The sequence below is a fragment of the Canis lupus genome, chromosome 13, assembly GCF_048164855.1.
Source record: "Canis lupus baileyi chromosome 13, mCanLup2.hap1, whole genome shotgun sequence".
NCBI classification, from domain to species: Eukaryota; Metazoa; Chordata; class Mammalia; order Carnivora; family Canidae; genus Canis; species Canis lupus.
The window spans coordinates 48,730,572-48,751,070 of record NC_132850.1 but is presented as its reverse complement, the minus strand read 5'-3'; the positions used below and the strand labels follow the sequence as shown (position 1 = coordinate 48,751,070).

Here is a 20,499-nt window from a genome sequence, read left to right as displayed (position 1 = left end):
TTTCCACTAGTCTAACTACTGTTGGTCTGATTTCTGCTTTCTAAGAAAACTTCTAATATGCATTTGGCTTGCATGTAGGTCTACATGTAGGATTTTGAATATTTTAGCTTCATTGAAGAGATTATTCATTGTAAATTAATAAATTGGCATCTCAATTTTATACATGAACTGCTTCATATGAGTCTGTCCTCGAAAGATGGATAAAATCATGTTTCTGTCATATACAGTGATTTGGAGACAAGGAGGGAGATACATCTAATTTTGTAGAGTTCTTCCAGAACTGAATTGAAACTTTCAAAGATACAGTAAGTCAGCTACACAAATTATGGACTATTAGAGTCATCTCAACTTGTTCTGCAATGTTGTAAAGACAACTTTCAAAGAAAATAGCCCTACCAGCTACCACAATTATATCTCAGCAATTGTGACTCTCAAACATTTTATGCATAACAAGTACATGTCTGAGGATGAAAGTTAGATGGTCATCCCTTGCACCATTCAGAAATCAGGCATAATGAATGTCTCCCCAGAAAGCCTCTGTGGGACAGTCTGCCTCCCATTTCCTTTGGCAGCGCCAGTTTTACCTTAAGGCTAAAGCTACTTTTCCACTATAGCCCCATGGTACTTGCAACATTTTGCAAAACCTCATTTAAAACTTTTTGGTCAGTAAAAATTTCAACAGAATTCAGCAGAATTTTGTTTTGTTTTATTCAACCAAGAGAAACGTTTATCACCACCATGATAGGTTTATTGTGTGTAATTTTAATGTTCTTGTCCCACTGAATTATTGATTTTAGGATGAAAACCATAAGTCATCTAAAAGAAAAATGTAAGTAAACTTAATGGAATAATTTACTTAATTGCTACTGTTCATTGAGAACTTACCAGGTGCAGAGATGTACTGGAAATGATATCATTGTTCCTCACAACATTCTTATGGGTTAGGCTGTTATTATAATAACATTACAAGAAATGAGGCAACTGTAGCTTAACTTAAAGTACCCAAAGTAGGGTTTGAATTCATGGGCTGGCTCCAAAGCCTCTGCTTTTTCCACTGTGCTCATTGCTTCCTGGCCATAATAGTTTGCCTATCCGTAGCCTTATCTAATCTGATTTACATTCTTACTCTTGCTTCTTATGAATGTCCATTGAGATTTTCATATTCAGGAAGAGATAATTCTAAGATTCTAATACTTAAATTTTCAAAAGTTCTTTAAACCTGAATCTGAAGAAATTTGAGAACAAAATAATTGAAAGTGTTCAGTCAGAGGAATCTATTAAAAAGGAAATCAAAAGTAAGACAAAATAGCCACGCTGAGTGATATTCTCCACTGACCATTTGCCTTCTCAGCAATATTGAATTAATAGGGCTATGCTGTAGGTGCAGATTGTTGGACAGTATTTGCAGCATCTACCCGATTTTCAGGAAACAGTCTATAATTAGAAAGTATTAGCATTCTGTACACCATGGCCAGGACATCAAATCCTAACGTACATTTTCAATAAGGAAAATAAAAGCTAGAAATATAGTTACTAAAAATGGATGGTGGCCTAAAATAATATTCATTTTCCTCCTTGTTAATAGTATCTAAGCTTCGTAGTCACAGTATATTAACTCAGGCATTTTCAGCTTTTCTTCTGGGACTAACAGAGGCTCAACAGATTCTCTGCTTTAATTAGCAAATTTTTATATTTATAAAAAAGAGATATTTTAACTTTTTGATCTTACAATGAACTCTTACTGGGAGGAAACAAAGCCATTTGCAGACTTCTCTAAGCAATGTTTTTTACTCAACAGATATTTTCTAATGTAGGGTTACCAGAAAGCATCACGGTGATTAAATAAAATAATATATTTATAACTGGACTAAAGAAAATTCAACTAGAATAAAATGAAATTGTATATTTCTGTTGGCATTTGGTCAAATTTGTTTCTACTTGAATTTAAGTGATAAACGGAGGTCAAATCTTATAAATGAGGTTTTTATACAAGAACACAATATAGATTAAATTAAAACAATAGCGCTATTTCTATATGACTTTTAAGGTACAAACAAGATAGACTAAGGCAGAGTTTTTTTGGAAGATTCTGAAAACTATTATGATTCTGCTCAGTGTTTTATTTACTTATTTATTTAAATTTTTTTCTATCTTATTTTAATTAAGTTGAACCATGTGCAATTGCCATTTTTATAGGCCAAAACTGACAAATATCAGCAATCTCAAAATAATATTTTTCAAAATAATACATATACATTTTTTTTTTACATAGAACTACAGACTTATTAGTCCTTGGGACTACTCCCACTGCATCCCTGATTCCAGCTTCGCAGAGGCAACCACTTTCAAATAGTTTACTGTTTCTTCTGATTGCTTTTTTAAAAAATTAATTACAGTGTAGTTAAACTACAATATTATATTAGTTTCAGATGTACAACATAGTGACTCTACATATATTCATATTTTCATATATTACTTAGTGCTCATCAAGGCAAGTGTACTCTTTTTTCAGTTTTAAGTTTTTATTTAAATTCCAGTTAGTTAACATATAGTGTAATATTAGTTTCAGGAGTAGAATTTAGTGGTTCGTTACTTATGTATAACAACCAGCGCTCCTCACAAGTGCCCTACGTAATCCCTATCACCCATTAAGCCCATCCCACACCCACTTCCCATCTGTTAATGCTCAGTTTGTCCTAGTCCATAGTTAAGAGTTTATTTCTTGGCTTGGCTTTCTCTCTCTCTCTCTCTCTTTCTCTTTTTTCCTCCTCTGCTCATTTGTTTTATTTTTTATATTATATATATATGAGTGAAATCATATGCTATTTGTTTTTCTTTGGCTTATTTCACTTAGCATAATATGCTCTAGGTCCACTCATATTGTTGCCAATGGTAACATATAGAATATATAATATTTTATTGTGTGTGTATATATACATTGTGTATATATATACATTATACATATATATACATATATACACATACACACATATATATATATATATATATTCTTTATCCATTCTTCAGTCAATGGATGGACATGGGCTGCTGCCATAATTTGCTTATTGCAAATAATGCTGCTATAAACATAGATGTGTATTATATCCCTTTGGATCAGTGTTTTTGTATTCTTTCAGTAAGTATCCAGTACATACTTGGTTACTAGCTTACAGGTAGTTCTACTTTTAATTTTTTGAGGAGCGTCCATACTGTTTTCTACAGTGGCTATACCAGGTTACATTCCCACCAACAGTGAAAGAGGGCTCCAATTCTCCACATCCTCACCAACACTTGTTTCTTGAGTTTTTTTTTTTATTTTACCCATTCTGACAGGGAATAAAAAATGATAAATATAAATATCAGTTAGTCTGGGAACTAACTGCAGTGGGACGTAATGTAGCTTATTCTGTGAATCCCTAATAGAAGTCCTTTTATTGGAAACAGTGACAAGGCTTCCCATTGGAGAATCAGTGACAAAACTGAGTGGCCTTAGATCTAAGCCCAATGCTTTACACCTCATTAATGAGTCTGTTAGAATCTGATGACTGACCACTCTGTGCAACTACTAGAGCCTCTCGTCTGAGGGATGCGGTAGCCTCCTACCTTGTCTTGCTGCCTCTGCCCTCATCACCCTAAAGCCCATGTTCCACATAGCTCCCACAGTGATCCCCTTAAAATGTGAGTCACACCATATCACTGTTCTGCTCAATGTCCTCTAATGGCTGCATCTTCCCTAGGAGTAAAGGATCGAATACTCCTTGGTCCTTCCATGATTCTGCCTCCATTCTCCAACACGTGACCTTGTCATGTACTGTTCCTTCTTTCATTCCACTCAAGGTCTGCAGATCTCCTTACTATGCAAGGGTCCTGGTGAATGGATTTCCCAACCTCTACATATACTTTCTAGATATACTGTTTTGCAGATACATGATAAGGTAGCAGCCCTGTCTTACATAATTACAGTGGAGACCACTGGCAGTCCAGTAACTTTCCTCTTCACTTACTTGGTCTATTGGCATGAGGAGCTGAAAATGATTTAGTAGAGTCTTTAATCTGTTGCCTGTGGAAATATCCTCCTTCTGAGAACCAGACTCAATCTCTGCTAGTGGGTCATGGAGAGTGATGACAGGAGCTGCTCTTATTTCCACTCTCTGTTTCCCAGCCCATATGCTCTATATTTCAAAGATGCAGTACCATGTAATGGCTACATTAAAATATAGGCTACATCTTGAAGGACAGGACCCTAACCTTCCAGGATGTTATCTGTGGGCTGGCATTTTAGCTGTACCTTTAGAAGACTATTTCAAAATGTTTGCATTTGGCTGTTTCAGGGTGATGTGGTCATCACATCATAAAATAAGGGATTCCATACTCATGTTCCCACTATCACACATTGTTCCCCACAGAATTGGTCTAAGCTAATGTTTCTCTTTGATAATAAATCAGATAATTTGTGAATCCTTAGATAGTAGGGCTGGCTAAGACAGTGAAGGTAAGAAGAAAAACTCATACTCAGAAACTTAATTTTAATCATTCTGAATCTGTACCCCTTCCGAGAAGAAAGTGGTTCAAAGTAGTCAACTTTTCACCAAGTGATTCTTTGGTTTCTTTGAGGGATATTGAAGGCTTGTGTTTGCCTTGGTCACTGAAAGGTGGGCTATTCAGCTGCTCAGTAACCAGGTTAGTCTGGTGAAGGGCAGTCCATGCTACTGGGTCTATTCATAGTGTCCAGTTCTGCCACTATGGTTACTCTGTTCATAAGTCCATTGTGCTGGGGCAGCCCAGGTGGCTTAGTGGTTTAGCACTGCCTTCAGCCCCGGGCCTGATCCTGGAGTCCCAGGATAAAGTCCCACGTCAGACTCCCTGCGTGGAGCCTGCTTCTCCCTCTCTCTCTCTCTCTCTGTCATTAATGAATAAATAAATAAAAAATCTTAAAAAATAAGTCCATTGTACAAAAACTGAAGTGGCCCACAGCAAAGGCTGGATGACTTCTATAGGAAAAGTCATTTTGCCTACCTGATTGCTTAGTACCTTCTCTTTAGAGAAGTTTAGGAGGCATCATTGTGAAACACAAAGAACTGCAGATTCTATGTGTATTCCCCTAGGTTCATTTACAAGCTTCTTCCTTAGACTTTCTTGTCTCTGATTTTCCAATCTTTTTCCTCACAGGGCTTCTGATGAATGAACCCATCAAGCAATTTGCTGCAGTTCAAGTATATCCACAACTCACACAGCTGAAGACCAAGTATACTTCTTGAAGCTCTGCCCACTGGAATACTGTTTCTTACCATTGTTATTCAGGGCCACTGCTGAGTAGGGTTCTGTGTAGTGCATTTGTGGTCCAATTTTGGTTCTCACAGCCATATTAAGCCAGTCTATCTGTGAAACAAACTAGGGTTTTCTTTCCTTCCCTTCCCATCAACTAGTCATAGGGAATCCTCGACAAAGCCATGGGTATGAGTTAAGAGAAAGAGTTAAGTGCAACTGAGGTAAGTTACATGAGAGTGGGCACCTGTTCATGTAACTGATTTTTTTCTGCCCTCTGTGCTTAAATCCAACCCCAAATATGATGTTTTCATTGCATAATGGATTGTTGCTGTGTCCATCAATCTGATGGGTCTGGCTCATATGTGAAGCTCCAATTCCACAGTCACTCTACTGAGGCATAATACATGCTAAGGTCACTTTTTAAACATTGGATAGTTCTTCTATATAGGCATTATGGCTTTGATCCAGAAATCTTGGGGAGTACATTGTGACTTTGCTATCAGGGCTTGCTGGCAGATCCACATGGCATCCTTACCCACCATGGATACTCCCTCTAATAATGTGGAATCTTCTGTGTCATGTGGCCAAGGAGAAGGGTTGTATATAGTGCAGATTGTATCTGCTGCAGAAATTTCTTTTTCTCTGGGCCCCATATAGATTATCTAGATTCTGAATCACTTGATAAATGGTTCAGGGGAACATTCCCAAGTGTTTTATGAGCTATATCCAAAATCACGTTTGCACAGCAACTACATTTGTGGCCACTATTTAGTTATGTTTGCAGCTGTTAGCTATTTGCCATGATCCATCTGTTTTTTCAAAGCACCACACTGTTGAATTCAATGGGGGATATGATAGGGACCACTACTTCTGCATTATTTAAAATCTTTGAAGGAGGCAATGATCTCTGACACTTCACTGAAGGTCTGTTTTGCTTCTCATTTATGATGTCAGCTGGGGCGTGGGCTGTTTCAGAGTCTTTTACCTGGCTGCTTTTCTACCTGCTGCTATGGTTCTTAATTTACAGGTTAGGGAACCGATGTGAGGGTTCTGAAAACTGTTAATTATATCCATTCTGATTGTGCACTCAGATGCCAGGGAAATGAACCCCTGAGCAGGTTCATGGACTCCATGTTTCACCTTACCTCCCTAGACCCAGCTCTGATAAGGAGTCATGAGGATCTCTTGAATCCTCTTGTTACCAGTATTAGCTCATACCCTTTATTTAACAATCCTTGAAATATATGGGTACAATTCCTCTGGTAAATGTCTGTATGTCTTTTGTGTGTGTGTGTGTGTGTGTGTGTGTGTGTGTGTGTGTTGGGGGGTGGTAAGAATTGGAGAATAGATACTGTACATACTTATTCCAGCAGGGCAAGATAATTCCTGAAGGAGACCCTGCCTCCCCTTAGTCAATGTTCATTGGGTCTGATTCATGTCTGGTAGCTAGTACAATTCTATTCTGTTGGCTGACACAGACTTTGCTCACCTGCTCTTGATATATCTTGGCTTTGAAAGTTAAGCAACACCCTTGTTAGAGGCCCTTTGCCTCTCAAAACACTATGGTCTACTTGTCATAACTGTAGGTATGTGTAGGTATCTCCTGCACATAAGGGCAGTTATATCCACTTTGCCTTCAATGATTAAATAATATTACTTGGCCTCCCTTATCCCAGAGTCCTATCACCATCATTGGTACCTTAAGTATCAATTACTTAGCTGTCCTACAAGGGATAGTCTCCACTGGATTTCTTAATTATACCGGTGCCGCCTCCTCCCCCAACTAACCTATTTCTTATCATTTGAGTAAAGGGATACTCTCTTCAGCTGTTCTGTAGAAAGCAGTCATCTCTGTATCTTCTAGGATAAGTCCACTCTAGCATACACTCCTCTTTAAGCCTTTTGGTCTCTTCCTTAATACTCTGCCAGAGAGGTTCTGATAACCTTACCTCAATTACCATCATTTGTTCTTTCTTGGAAGAATCAAACCACTAGGCTATTAGAACTGGCTATAAATGACCATGTCTGGTCATTAATGTTGAGTCAAGATAAAGTGCCCCACATCAGTGAACTCTCCACTAATCAATCTTCTAATCTGCACCCATTGGGCCATCATTCACTATATCTGTTCTCAGGCATATTCTCCTATTTTTTTCCAGTATGTTTTGGGCGGATCCCAAAGCTACTTTGGTGATAATCCTTTCCCACCCAAATCAGGGACTACTCCTCACCCCCCAGCCCTGGTAATGCTGAGCCTTAATTCTAGTTATTGGTCCAGAAGTACCCCAGGGGAGGGGGTAGATTTTCAAGGGGCCAAGCATCATCATGTGAGGCAACTCCATCAGGTGAGGCATTTGCATGTCCTGTAATGAAGGGAGACTGGTGTTCCCTAGTAAAGAAATGAGAATCCTTTTCTGCCAGTTCAGTGACTTCAGAAGTCTGCAGGTTCATGCTTCTCAAACATATTCATACAATGTTCTAATTTCAGCAACTCTACCAGGTACTGTAATTCTGACTTTTGCATGAGAAACTTGTAGGGGATGGAGTTGCAATCTATTGCATTTAGTAACAGTCCACATACTTTAAACTTCTGATAATCACCATAGACTCCCTATCTTTTGAGGTTAGGGGTATTGGATAAGTCAGTGCATTTTCTTATATCTGTACCCATTCCAATTCACCTGACATGAGAGCCTTGTGATTATGGTGCAACAGCAATATCAGGAATTACATCCATGTCATGACCGGCAATGGTATTCTTAATTGCCATCTGGTTGATAAATGACGGAATTTCAGAATACCGTGATTGAGACACTGTTTTCTAAGACAAATTCTTGTACCAGCCATCTGAGTTTTAGTTCCTCAGGAGCAGATCCTGAGCAAGGAACTGAGTGGAAGTAGTTGATTTTGCAGGTGATTTCAGAAAACACAAATGGAGGGGAGGGGAGGTGAATCAGAGAGGGAAGCAATGAAGGGTGAGTTAACAAGTGTGTTGCCACCATGAATGGCCAGACCTTAATTCCACTGGGGAACATTGGGACAGTGTGTAGAGCAAACCTCAGATTGCAAAAAAGGCACAAGCAGACTGGGGTATTTACCCACCAGTTTCCTATATAGCATCAGCTGACAGACTTTTTTTGGGTGGATGTTACCTCTTTGACACCTTGGAGTTGCCCTACATACAGGCCCAGGGGCAGGGGCAAGGGAAGCTCACAGGGAGAGAATTGCAGGTCTCTGATGATTACTATTATTGAGGCACTTTTGTGTCTTTTCTTCTTCTTTTTTTTTAAAGAATTCATGAGAGACACACAGAGAGAGGCAGAGTCACAGGGAGAGGGAGAAGGAGGCTCCATGCAAGGAGCCCAATGTGGGACTCTATCCCGGATCCTGGGATCATGCCCTGAGCCAAAGGCAGATGCCCAACCACTGAGCAACCCAGGTGTCCCTGTGTCTTGGCTTCTATGATCACATACTCTACTGGATTGAAATACTAGACTGTCAAGTTCATTCTTCTAAATTAGGCTTCTCTACATGTTCTTTAGACCATTTGCCTATTAGATATTACACAGAGGGTTTACATGCATCTGAAATTCAGCATATCCAAAACTCAACTCCCACCTTCCCACCTTCTAAAGTGGTTCCTCTTTCTGGATTCCTTGAATATATGATTGGCACCTTCCTACTGGAAGGTGGCCTTAATAAAAAAAAAATTAGGGTTACTCTAGCCTTGCCTCTTTCACGTTCTCTCTCTCTCTCTCTCTCTCTCTCTCTCCACATTTATCACTCAGAAATGCCATCACGTCTTCTATCTTTTAAATTTGTCTTTTTCCCCCTCCATCCACAGTGCCCTAATGCAGACCATCATTATTCTTACCTGAATTACTGTTACAAAAGCCTAATTGATCTCTCTGCTTTTCACTCAATCCATTCTCCACAGTGCAGTCCCTGTAATATTTCCAAGGGTAAGTTTGATGAATTGTTCCTATACTTAAAACTTGAAATAATTCCTCATTGATGTTAAAATGAAGACCAATCCCATTAAGGTAGTGATCCAGGTCCTTTGGATCTGGCCCCTGCTTCTCTCTATCCTCAATTTTTGTCACTTCCACTCTTAAAGACTACACTCTGGCATGGTACACTTTTTTCAGATCCTTCCTCTTCTGGATCTTCACACATGGTTTCTCTGCCTGTTATGCTCCCTTTCCCCTTTCCACTCTTCCTTAACCTTGTAACTGCCAATAATTCTTTAGGTCCCAACCTAGATAGACACTTCCTCCTGGAGGCCTTTACTCCTTGATTGCCTTAAGTTGATTGGCCAGTTATGTGCTCCTACTAGTAATCGTCACCTCCTTGTCAGAATTTATCATATTTCATTGCAATTATCCTTAACTGATTTCCTCTTGAACTATACTGTATGATCTGTGGGGCAGCAATTTTTCTTTCTTATGCATTTTTAAATTCTTAGCATCTAGCCATAGTTTCTGGAACATATTAGGTACTTAATAAATGTCTGCTTATAGACAGATTATTTATCACCTTTAGCTCTTTAAAACATATTGTAGGGACGCCTGGGTGGCTCAGCGGTTTGGCGCCTGCCTTCGGCCCAGGGCATGATCCTGGAGACCCGGGATCGAGTCCCACGTCAGGCTCCCTGCATGGAGCCTGCTTCTCCCTCTGCCTGTGTCTCTGCCTCTCTCTCTGTGTGTGTGTGTCTCTCATGAATAAATAAATAAAATCTTTTAAAAAAATAAAACATATTGTATTTCATAGATATTTTACTTGATCAACTCTGTTTCTTCAGTGCCTCGTATGGTGCTCAATAGGTAGAAGTCATTTGATAACTGTTACTTAAGAAATAAAGGTCTTATGGTATTGATTAGTAATGATAACAAGTACATTACCAATATCAGATGAAAATACCTAATGAGAATCACTAGTACAATCATGTTTATGCTCAGGATGTAGAAGTCATTTTTAATTTACTAATATTATCCCTCTTCATGATTACATATGCAATAGTACCAAGCAAATGTTTATTCTAAATGAATTGAGAATGAAGGAATACTTGTTAAATAGTATCTGTGAATATTCCCCTCATTATTTGGGGGTAATAAATAATTCACATACTCAAACTTGAAAAAAATTGACAAATACCCATAAAAGTAATGAAAATCATTACTATTCCAAGATTCAGTGGTGTATTTTAAGATAAGACTTGAAGAGGCATCCTCAGGGAATTATCTTAGCAGGGAAGCCAAAGAATTTCCCCTATAAACTTTTCGCTCCACAGAACTAAATGTTAAATAGCTTCATGGTTGGAAAATGCATTCTCCCTTCCACTAGCTAAATATTTCTCTGTGGCTCAGATTATCATTTCCTAAATCTGTTGTGACACGCTCCTTCAGGGTGCAGCTCTAAGACATTTCTGCTGCTTTCCTTCATCTTTGTGAGGAATGTCTAATAACTTCCCACCAAATCCTTTATGTCTTTGTTTTCCATCCTGGAAAACATATGGTCTATTTTATCCAAATAGAGTTCTTGTCAGGAGACTGAGAGACCAGGATATCCTGTTTTAAATAGTGTTATCTGGAGGCAAATGCCACCTTTTGAAAGTATCTATTATTCTGTGTCGTGTCATGGAGATATTCATAAAGTTTGATAGGATATGGTAATACAAGTTTGTTTGCTCTTCTTCACCATTCTGTGGTCACCCCAGTCTTTCTCTCTCCAAAAGAAAGAAAAACAAATTGACCCTTTGGAAGAAGTTCTAAAATAGTACTGAACAAAAAAATATTTCAACATGATTGATAAAGTCTTAAGACTTGGAGATTGGTGATTGGAATGGTTGAGAGGAGTCAGCGCTCCTGAGCTAGTATTTAATAAAGTGGGCACATATTGGAAAGATATATTTTTGACATTTTGCATAAGACAAAAATTCAGCAAGCTTGACTGAGCAAGACTGTCTGCTGTTAGATACAGTATAGTTTATTCATTAATACTAGCTTGAATTCTGGACACGGTCCAAGCTTGATGGGGATCTATATGAAAACCTGATTTACATTTGTCGAGTTTTTCATGCATTTCTGAAAAGCTGCTGGATCTGGTATCAATGGAAGTCCTGTATATTAAAAGAAAACACAACCAACTATCTTCCATTGAGTTGGCCCATCCTGATTATCTTGATATTATTGTCCAATTGTATCAGATTCTCTGTGAAAAGCAGAACAGTATCCTTTTGTATATTGAAATTATTAAATTAATTTTCTTCAAGCAAACTAATGAAAGTATAGGATTTCTGTGGGTTCCACATGGGGCATTTTAAAATGAGATCACCTTATCTGAAAGCTGCTTAGAGTAACATACTATGTAGAGAAAATGATTTTATATGAAAATGTAAATGTCAATATGCTGGCAAAAAAAATAAATAAAAGGTTTCACATTGTGACATTTTAAAGAAAATTTTAGTTTAGTTTTAAATTCGTATTTGATTTTAAATTCCCATAACTTGCAGCTTTTTAAATTGCCATGACTGCATTGTTATTTCTTACATTCAGAATTCTACTGCCCTCCAAAAGCACCTGGGCATATATCCAACAGTTTGTGGATTACCTTGAATTCAGTAAGTTAATATTTTTAGAGAGCTTCAGAGAGTCTAATTCACTTCCTGATGTAATATAATATCAATTGCTAATGAGAGATAATTACTGTTTTAAACTGTGCTGTGATGTTAGCTTTTTCTTTTCTGTTGCTGTTGTTCTTTTTTTTAAAGATACCTTTGAAGATACCAATACCTTTTCTTCTTTTTCACAGTGAAACTGGTATGTGTCCATTGATACACATTAAGCTTTAAATTCTACTAATTCACATAGTTGTGAGCAATGCAGTCATAAGTCAAATTTCCATATGACCCTTCCACCTCAAATAAAACATAAATGTCATTGTGTTTTTATGCTAATGTAAATTGAGATGTGATAAACTCTTCCTTTTTTTTCCATTTTCTTTTTCTAATTTTAACAGCAACACCTGCTCACTTATTCACATATTCACATATCTCTGGCATCACATTTAAAGTGCATATGTTACAGATTGAAATTCAGTATAGAATAGGGGAGGAGAAATAGGTGATAGAGATTGAAAAGGTATCTTATTTATTAAGAAAGTTATATCAGCACCTCAGTTCTCTTTCTTTAATGTAAAACCATCGCTAATGAGCATAATTTTTTTCTTCTAAGGTTACATTGACTAATTCTTAACAATGCTCAGATAATTCAGTATATGTTATTGGTTAATAACACGAGTAGAAACATTTTTGATCATTTAAAGATACTCATGCTAAAGGTTTCTATTTTCAATAATTCTAGTTTCTATAATTAGCTTGTCATAGGGAAACTTTTTGTTAGCACATTGATTATATAGGATTATAATAGATTTAAGTTTTGGATGTCTTCTAAAATCATCTATTAATCCTAAGAGATTCACATCGGCATTTATCAGCTGTATTTAATAAATTTGTTGTAACTGGAAGATACTAAATTCAAAATTTTCCTCTATTTCCAAATTTACTCTATAGGAAAGATTGAGGAAAATATCTCACATCAACAATGTAGGTTAAAACTATCATGTTATTTACTTTCAAGGGAGATAGAAGAATGGATGAATGTTTCAGAACTCTTTACTATAAAGTATCTGAGAATCATGCTTGGTTCAGAATATTTATTTGAATTGAAACAGGACAAAGATGAGATATTTATTTACTTCTATAGCATACGTCTATGCCAATGAAAAACTATAGTGTAATCTACAAAAAGAAATTCTGAGGGAAAAAGTAATTTTTGTATTGTCTTATTTTTTGACTATAAAGAGATGATTCATTCCTTTAAAATTCTTATCAGAAAGATGTTCAAAGTCTCAAACAGCTATCCTTGTTGATCAGTTGAAATTCATCCCATAATTGCAATAAAAATCAATGACACATTTATTTCGTGTGCAGCTTACATGGTCGGCACATACCCTGAACTTCTTTCCTCACATAATATTTTGGAGTATTACAGCACAGTCTAGGAATGCTATTCATTTCAATAGGAGCATCCTAACAAGCTTGACCTCAAAATGATCCTGAAGTTTACAAGCTAAATTAAGTAGAAAGTCCAATCTTGGGAATAGTTCAAAAATTATCTGGAGGATATAGAGAAAGGAAGATTGTCGTTTCTTAGACAATACGAGGCACACATAAAGTTAGGTTTCCGTTGTGGTCACAATTATTGCTATTTGACTTTGGAATGACAATATATGACTGAATTTCAGTGTAGGAGATACTTGAGAGTATATCTCAGTAGAGTTGGAATTCAATTTCATTTTACTTCATTCTGTGTTGTTTAGGCTAACAATAAAAGAGTAACTGAGAGTTGCTTTTTTTCCTCCTGACATCAAATATATGATGTTTCTCAGTAGCACTTCTATAACTCTCTGACACCAACACAGTGTCAAAAAGTCAATTCAATTCTGACACTAGTTACCTGGAATTAGAGCCCATAGCCTAAGGGCTCAGCCCCTCAAGACTGCCTCCACTTCAGATGTCAGCCACAAGTCCTGGGCCACCTGTACTTCTGACCAGACTGGCTATAAGTCAGAGGTTCCCATGACCCTTCTCAGGTTCAATAACTTGCCAAAACAGCTCACAGAACTCAGGAAGACCCTCTGCTTACATTTACCAGTTTATTAAAAAGAATACGAATAAACCAGAGGATGAGGTACAAAGAGTGATGTCTGGAAGGCTCTAGAGCATAGGACCTTGTGGATCCAGGGTGTACCACCAGCCCCACACATGGAAGCATTCAGCAACCCAAAAGCCTTCTGATCCCTGTCACACAGGGTTTTTTATGGAGATTTCATTAGGTAAGCATGGTTGATTAAGTCATTGGCCATTGATGATAAACTAAATCTCCAATCCCTCTCCTGTTTCCCGAGGCTGGGGAATGGATTTGCAAGTTCCAAACTTCAATCAAGGATTAGTGTTTCTGGTAACTAGTGCCCATCCTGAGGCTGTCTAGAGGCCTGCCAAGGGCAGACTCATTAGAACATGTGACAATTCTGTTACTCTTATTGCTCAGGAAATTCCAAGGGTTTTAGTATTTGGGAACAAAGGAGCTGGGAACTGAGACCACATATCTTTCTATGATATCACAATACCTATTATAAACCAAATGGGTCAATCATGGGTAAAAGGGAATTAGTTGAAAATACTTTTAGCTTTCCATATGATTATGATTTTAAGTCACTAATATTGAATAAGTGATCTTGTTTATGGCAGACACTGGATATTTTTAAATGCCAAAGCCTCTGGCCTCAGGCAGATTCCACTCTCTCAAAATGAGACTAAATTGACAGATGTTTCCTCTGTGTCATTTTGTCACTTTGACTCCTATGACATTAGCCATTACCCTTTGCTTCCTATAAGGCTTTATGGATCTAGTCCCAAGTCTCTGCAAATCTCACAGGCCTCTTCTGTGTCCCCTGAAACTATCCTTCCAGAGTTATCAGTTTTTCCTCATATCTCAACTGTTTCTTTGTGTGCTTCCTTCTCCTTATGCCTCACCAAAAACCTGCCTCGACCCCGAGGACTTAGCTTCTGCAGGTGACATCTCAAGTGGTAGCACTTTATTCTCTCACTTCCTTTTGGTCATGAGGGGTGGGGTTTCCTTTCCTATTGCTCCTCTTTGTCATTTCCAAACCATTAACCTTCCACTGTCACTAACATCTATATTACTCCTCTCCTAGCTCTTACCTTTCATACTCAGGTCAACTTATCCTCATTCATCACACATATGAACAAACAGTTGCATTCTTCTCTGAATAAAGTTCAGACAGTATCCTGTGAGGTTTCAACATACTGCTGGGACTGGTCACCAGACCAGTAAAATTTTCAGTCCACTGATGCTGCTGTCTCTCATTCAAATCATTGCAATCTCTCCTTCTTCCCTTTCTTTTCCCACCATGGTCCCTGGTTCTGATAACACTCATACTTTACATGTCCTGTTCTTCTGGTTTCATTTGTTTATTTACACTTGAGGATTTACTAAAGTTACACAACAGTTACATCTTCTATTTAGATCACATCATCCATGAATAAAGTTGCAGGAGAGATGTGTTTCTTTTGCTAAGCGCATTTGTCTGATATTAATATTGTGGCCCTTGCTTTTTTTGTGCTTACATTTGCCTACAGTATTTTACACCCTCCGAAAGTGCTCTTAGACTCACTGTAATCACTGTAGGATTTTACTGATTAATATAGACTGTTTGGAGAATGTAATAAAGATAAACTTTTTAAAAAATATTTTATTTATTTATTCATGAGAGAGAGAGAGAGAGAGAGGCAGAGACACAGGCAGAGGGAGAAGCAGGCTTCATGCAGGGAGCCTGATGTGGGATTCAGTCTCTGAATCTGCTGAGCCACCCAGGGATCCCAAGAAAGAGAAATTTTTAAAAGGCTTAATACTTGGCCTTGTCCATCAAAGTGTTTAGCGATTTTAATATGAGAACAAAATAGCTTACTCTTTTCATACTTACCTTAAAAGATGAAGTTATATAGTGATAGTCTTCTATATTGCTTTCTCAGAAGCAATTTCCACTAAGGAACACAGGGTCTAGGGCTGAATTTCTTTTGTCTTTCATGCCTGAGTATAACTCAGTTGGATGATTAAAAAGAAGCCCTGGTTAAAATAAATTATCATTGGAAGGGAGAGACCTAGAGATTAGGTCTAGTCCTCACGGAAAAAATAAGAGTAGCAGAAAGAATCTAGTTCTAGGGGGAAAAGATGGTCAAGCATCAGGGGAAGGACTTGATTTGGGCCCTGCAGCCCTCCTTTTATCCCTTCTCCACACTGTTCTCCTAAATCCTCTTTCCGTGGGCTTCTTTGGGAAGGAATTCTAATTGTAGAAGGGACCCAAACTGGCCTCACAAAAAAATGGAAAGAGACAATAAGTATAATATGCTCAGTCTCATTGGTAATGCAAATACTTGGAATAAAAACAGTAAGATGCACTGGAAATGTTTTAAACAATGAAGAATGTTTTTGAAGGAATATACTTTTGCTTGCAGGTGAAACTTCATGTAATATATAACTCTCTAGAGGCATTCTAAGGCAGAAATCATCTAGATTTTGGATTTATAAAAAAAAATCAAAATAGTATTATAGCAACAAAAGTGCTCTTCTTTTGATATTAATGACACATCAGTATTCTGACATAATGAAATACCAGAAACCAGCATCACCTTACCTGCTGCATGCCATAGGGGAGAGTTTGTCCCAAACCATAGATTTAAACAGTGTGGTCTCTTTAACAGTGTCTCTAGATATTGTGACCATGTCAGAATTTTGAGCAAACTAACAACTGCACCTTTTTATCATCCCACTCTGATTTTACCTTGTACCTCCCTCTCGAATGATAACCAATAGTGCTTCAAAATTATTACAATAAAGCTTGAGTGATAGTCTTTTCCAGTGGATATATCTTTAAATGTTTAATTATAACAAAAGCGTAGTATTTAATCAGTATCTTTATAATATGCAGTACATGTTTATACCAACAAGAGTGATAAAAATAAACATGTGGAACACAGAATGGAGAATCATGTGACAAAATTCAAATTTGGTCTAAACAAGGAAGGAAAATGTCTTTAGTACTCAAATACACACACACACACACACACACACACACAGTACACACATTCTAGAAGCTTTCTGATCAAGGAGGGCAGAAGCTACAAAAACTGCCAAACCTGGAAGGACCAGATACTGGAACAATAGCCCAAACCTGGAAAGGGAAGATTTCCCCTAGAAGGATTGAGGGTAACTCTTCCTCAGACAAGCAGAACTGGGGGAAGGAGACCTCCAAGTCAGAATTGATTGGTTACTATTAAAATGTTCTACAACACAAAGGAAGTAAACTGACTCCTTTTCTATTTCTATTCTAAGCCCATAATGCTGATCTAAAAAAAGTACAAAAAAGAAAACTAAAGACCAATCTTACTTAGAAATATTGATGCAATTCCTAAATAAAATATTAGCAAATAGAATCCAGCAGTACATTAAAAGAATAATTCACCATAGCCAATTGGGATTAAGTCCAGAAATCCAAACTGATTCAATATTTAAAAATGCATTACTAATATTCAGCATATTAATAAGTCAAAGGAGAAAAAAAACAAATGATGGTTTCAACATATGCTGATATGACATTTGAAAAATTTCTTTACCCATTCCTGATTCAAGAAGAAAAACTCTTAGAGAAATAGGAATAAATAGAAGTTTCCTTCACATGAAAAAATATGTATGCCAACTACAAGTGTCATGATAAAGAACGAAGCAGCTGATATATTACAATTAAAGTCAGAAATATAACAGTGATACCCACTATAATTGGTAGTGTTTAAGATTAATGAAGAAACATGTAAAACATTGCTACAAAGGGGAACACATTATTTCATCCATTCTATTCCACAAATGTTGATTGAAAGCCTATTAGGTGTCAGCCATATAATATGGCTCTTAGGATATACTGCCATGGAAAGATGGATGGGCTGCATTCTTGGAGTTTAGATTCAAGGAAGGTAGATTATTTGCAAATTATATTATGACTGCATGCCAGGAGGGGAAAAACCCCCGTATGGACTCTATTTTAGAAGTTTAGTTGAGAACTAGTTAAAAATTACTTTACAAATGTCAATAAGCAGGTATCAAAGATGTTTGAATAAATATATTCCAGGTAAAGAAATAATAACAAAAAACCTCTAGAAATATTAGAAAAATATACAGCACTTCTTTTAAAAAATGATAAACTATAAGAGTGAGAAATGTCTTTTAAAGGGGAGACTATCTTTATTCTTGCATAGGAAGATTTAAGGATATAAATTCTTCTTAATCTATAAAGCAAATGAAATCCCAGTGTGAATCATAACATAGCTTCCTTTAAACTTCATAAATTTCATCTAGATGTATAAATATCTGAGACTTAGATGAGAAATTTGGAAAGAATAGTCAGGAGGAAATATTCATATCAGATTTTAAAGTTTTTATAAAGCTACAATAATTAAAATAATGTGGTACCCATAAAAGAATAGATAATCCAGTGGTGCAGACTAATGAATAAATAGGCTAAAACCTTTATTAGAATACACTATGTGAGAAAGATGGCATTGCAAATCCCTGAGATATGATTATTCAGTCACTAATGTTTGAACAGTAACATAGCTATTAAAAATAGAATTGGATCCCTACCTCAAAGCTTAACACCCAAGTGAATTCCAGATGAGTTAAAGGTTTAAATGTCTTTTTAAAAATGCAATCATAGAAATATTGGGATGAGATGCAAACGAATATTATGATAATCTTGGAAGAATTTCCTGAGCCTGACACAAAATCTGGAAGTCACAATGAAAGGAACTGATTCACACTTAATACATCCTAATTTAAATTTTGTAAATGAACAGAAAGACTCCCAAAATATTAACAAAATCTATTCACAGGATATAGTACATAAAATTTAAGCTAACATCCTTCAAGTAGAAAGAGCTCACTCTTACATATCAGTATGATATAGAAATAAAAAAACATTTTTCTAAAGAGGCAAAGAATATGTACAGGCAACTTACAGAACAGGAAATATAAAGACACAGTATCAAATAAAATGTGTTCAACTTCATGGAACAAAGACAAATTAAAATAACCGGGAGATGTAACTTTTTACCTCTTTGACTGGCAAAAGACAAAATGACTGGTACTATCCAGTGTGGGTGAGAATGAAGGCATTAGGTACTCTTATACAGCACTGCTGGGTTCAGTGCAACTTTCTGGAGCAATTTGTCAACATATGTCAATATTTTTTAAAAAGGTTTTATTTATTTATTCATGAGACACAGAGAGAGAGGGAGAGACACAGGCAGAGGGAGAAGCAGGCTCCATCCTGGGAGCCCGATGTGGGACTCGATCCCAGGACCCCGGGATCATGCCCTGAGCTGAAGGCAGACGCTCAACAGCTGAGCCACCAAGGCTCCCCAACATATGTCAACATTTTAATCACTGGTACCCTTTTAACTATGGATTCCAATTTTAGGAATAAGAATTGTAGGAGAAAACAGCATATAACACATGCTTGCGTACATGGGCATAGTATTTATGTTCTTTTAAAAGCGTAAGTGTGGGAAAACCTAAATTTTCGTCTTTAGGGATTGGTTAGATAAGTTTTACTACAATTCAGGTACTAGAATATTATGCAGTGATTAAAAATAATGAAGTAGGTCTATATATTCTGTTTTATAAAAGGTCCATGGTGAATTACTAAGTAGGGTAATAGGATGTTCTCTGTTGTATAATCTAACTACTGTAATTCAACTAGGTATGGGATGTATATTTCTAAACTCACAAATATTTGCATAAGGCTATACATCAGATTGTTAAAAGTTCTTTTCTCTAGAGAATTAAATTCAGAAAACGAGAGCAGAGGGAAAGGAGAATATCATATGTTCTGTATATTCTTCTGTATTGTCTCAAATGTTGTTTTATATAGGAAGCAGGCATTACTTTTATAATAAAAAGTAGCTAAAAAGCTTTAAAAGTTCTTTGCTGAAAATCAGTCTGAAAATAGAGCTCTATGTTTTCCATGTTTTCTGATTCTCTTTGAGAAAAAGTTCTTTCATTTATACTGGCATACTGGATTTCTAGCAAAAGTTAACTTTATGAACAAGTTAATAATCTACGTTTTGAATTATTTATATGCACTTTGAAGCTTTAAGGCAGAGAGGGCAAGCTCCATATTTTCCTCCCCTTCAGATCATAATCCTCCGTCTGACACCATAGTCTTCTCCATATTGATGAGGTGCAGAGAGCGGAAAGAATGTTAGATTTCAGATGGAAGGTATGCTATGCCTTCTTATCTGTTACCTCCACAAGATAACCATGAAGGGCAAAGAAGTGAATTCAGCTGACAAATGTTTAGCCATTCTAGGGTTTAGTAGTGATGCAGCATAGAAAAATAAATTTATAGGTATTTGTAGGATGGATTCTTGACTGAGGTTTTTTTTTTCCTGCTTTGGCATAGGTTGAAAGATATGCTTCACCTCCAACCCACCTCCACCCACCAGCCTTAGAGGCTGGTTTGGTCCTTGGGGAAGTCTGGGATTTGATTCTAAGTTCTGAAGAGGGTCCTGATTCCTATGCAGTCTAGAAGTCCATT

The 20,499-nt window shown here is 36.9% G+C and overlaps 1 protein-coding gene across 1 annotated transcript in view; it reads left to right on the top strand.

Moving 5' to 3' along the window:
• IQCM (IQ motif containing M) overlaps nucleotides 1–5,804 on the top strand; it is a 428,712-nt gene extending 422,908 nt beyond the window's left edge. Inside the window, exon 14 of the mRNA XM_072773567.1 lies at nucleotides 5,170–5,804. Within this exon, the coding sequence (XP_072629668.1) occupies nucleotides 5,170–5,258 (89 nt within the window). The 3' untranslated portion in view covers nucleotides 5,259–5,804. The remainder of the gene's footprint in view (nucleotides 1–5,169) is intronic.
• Nucleotides 5,805–20,499: the final 14,695 nt, after the last annotated feature.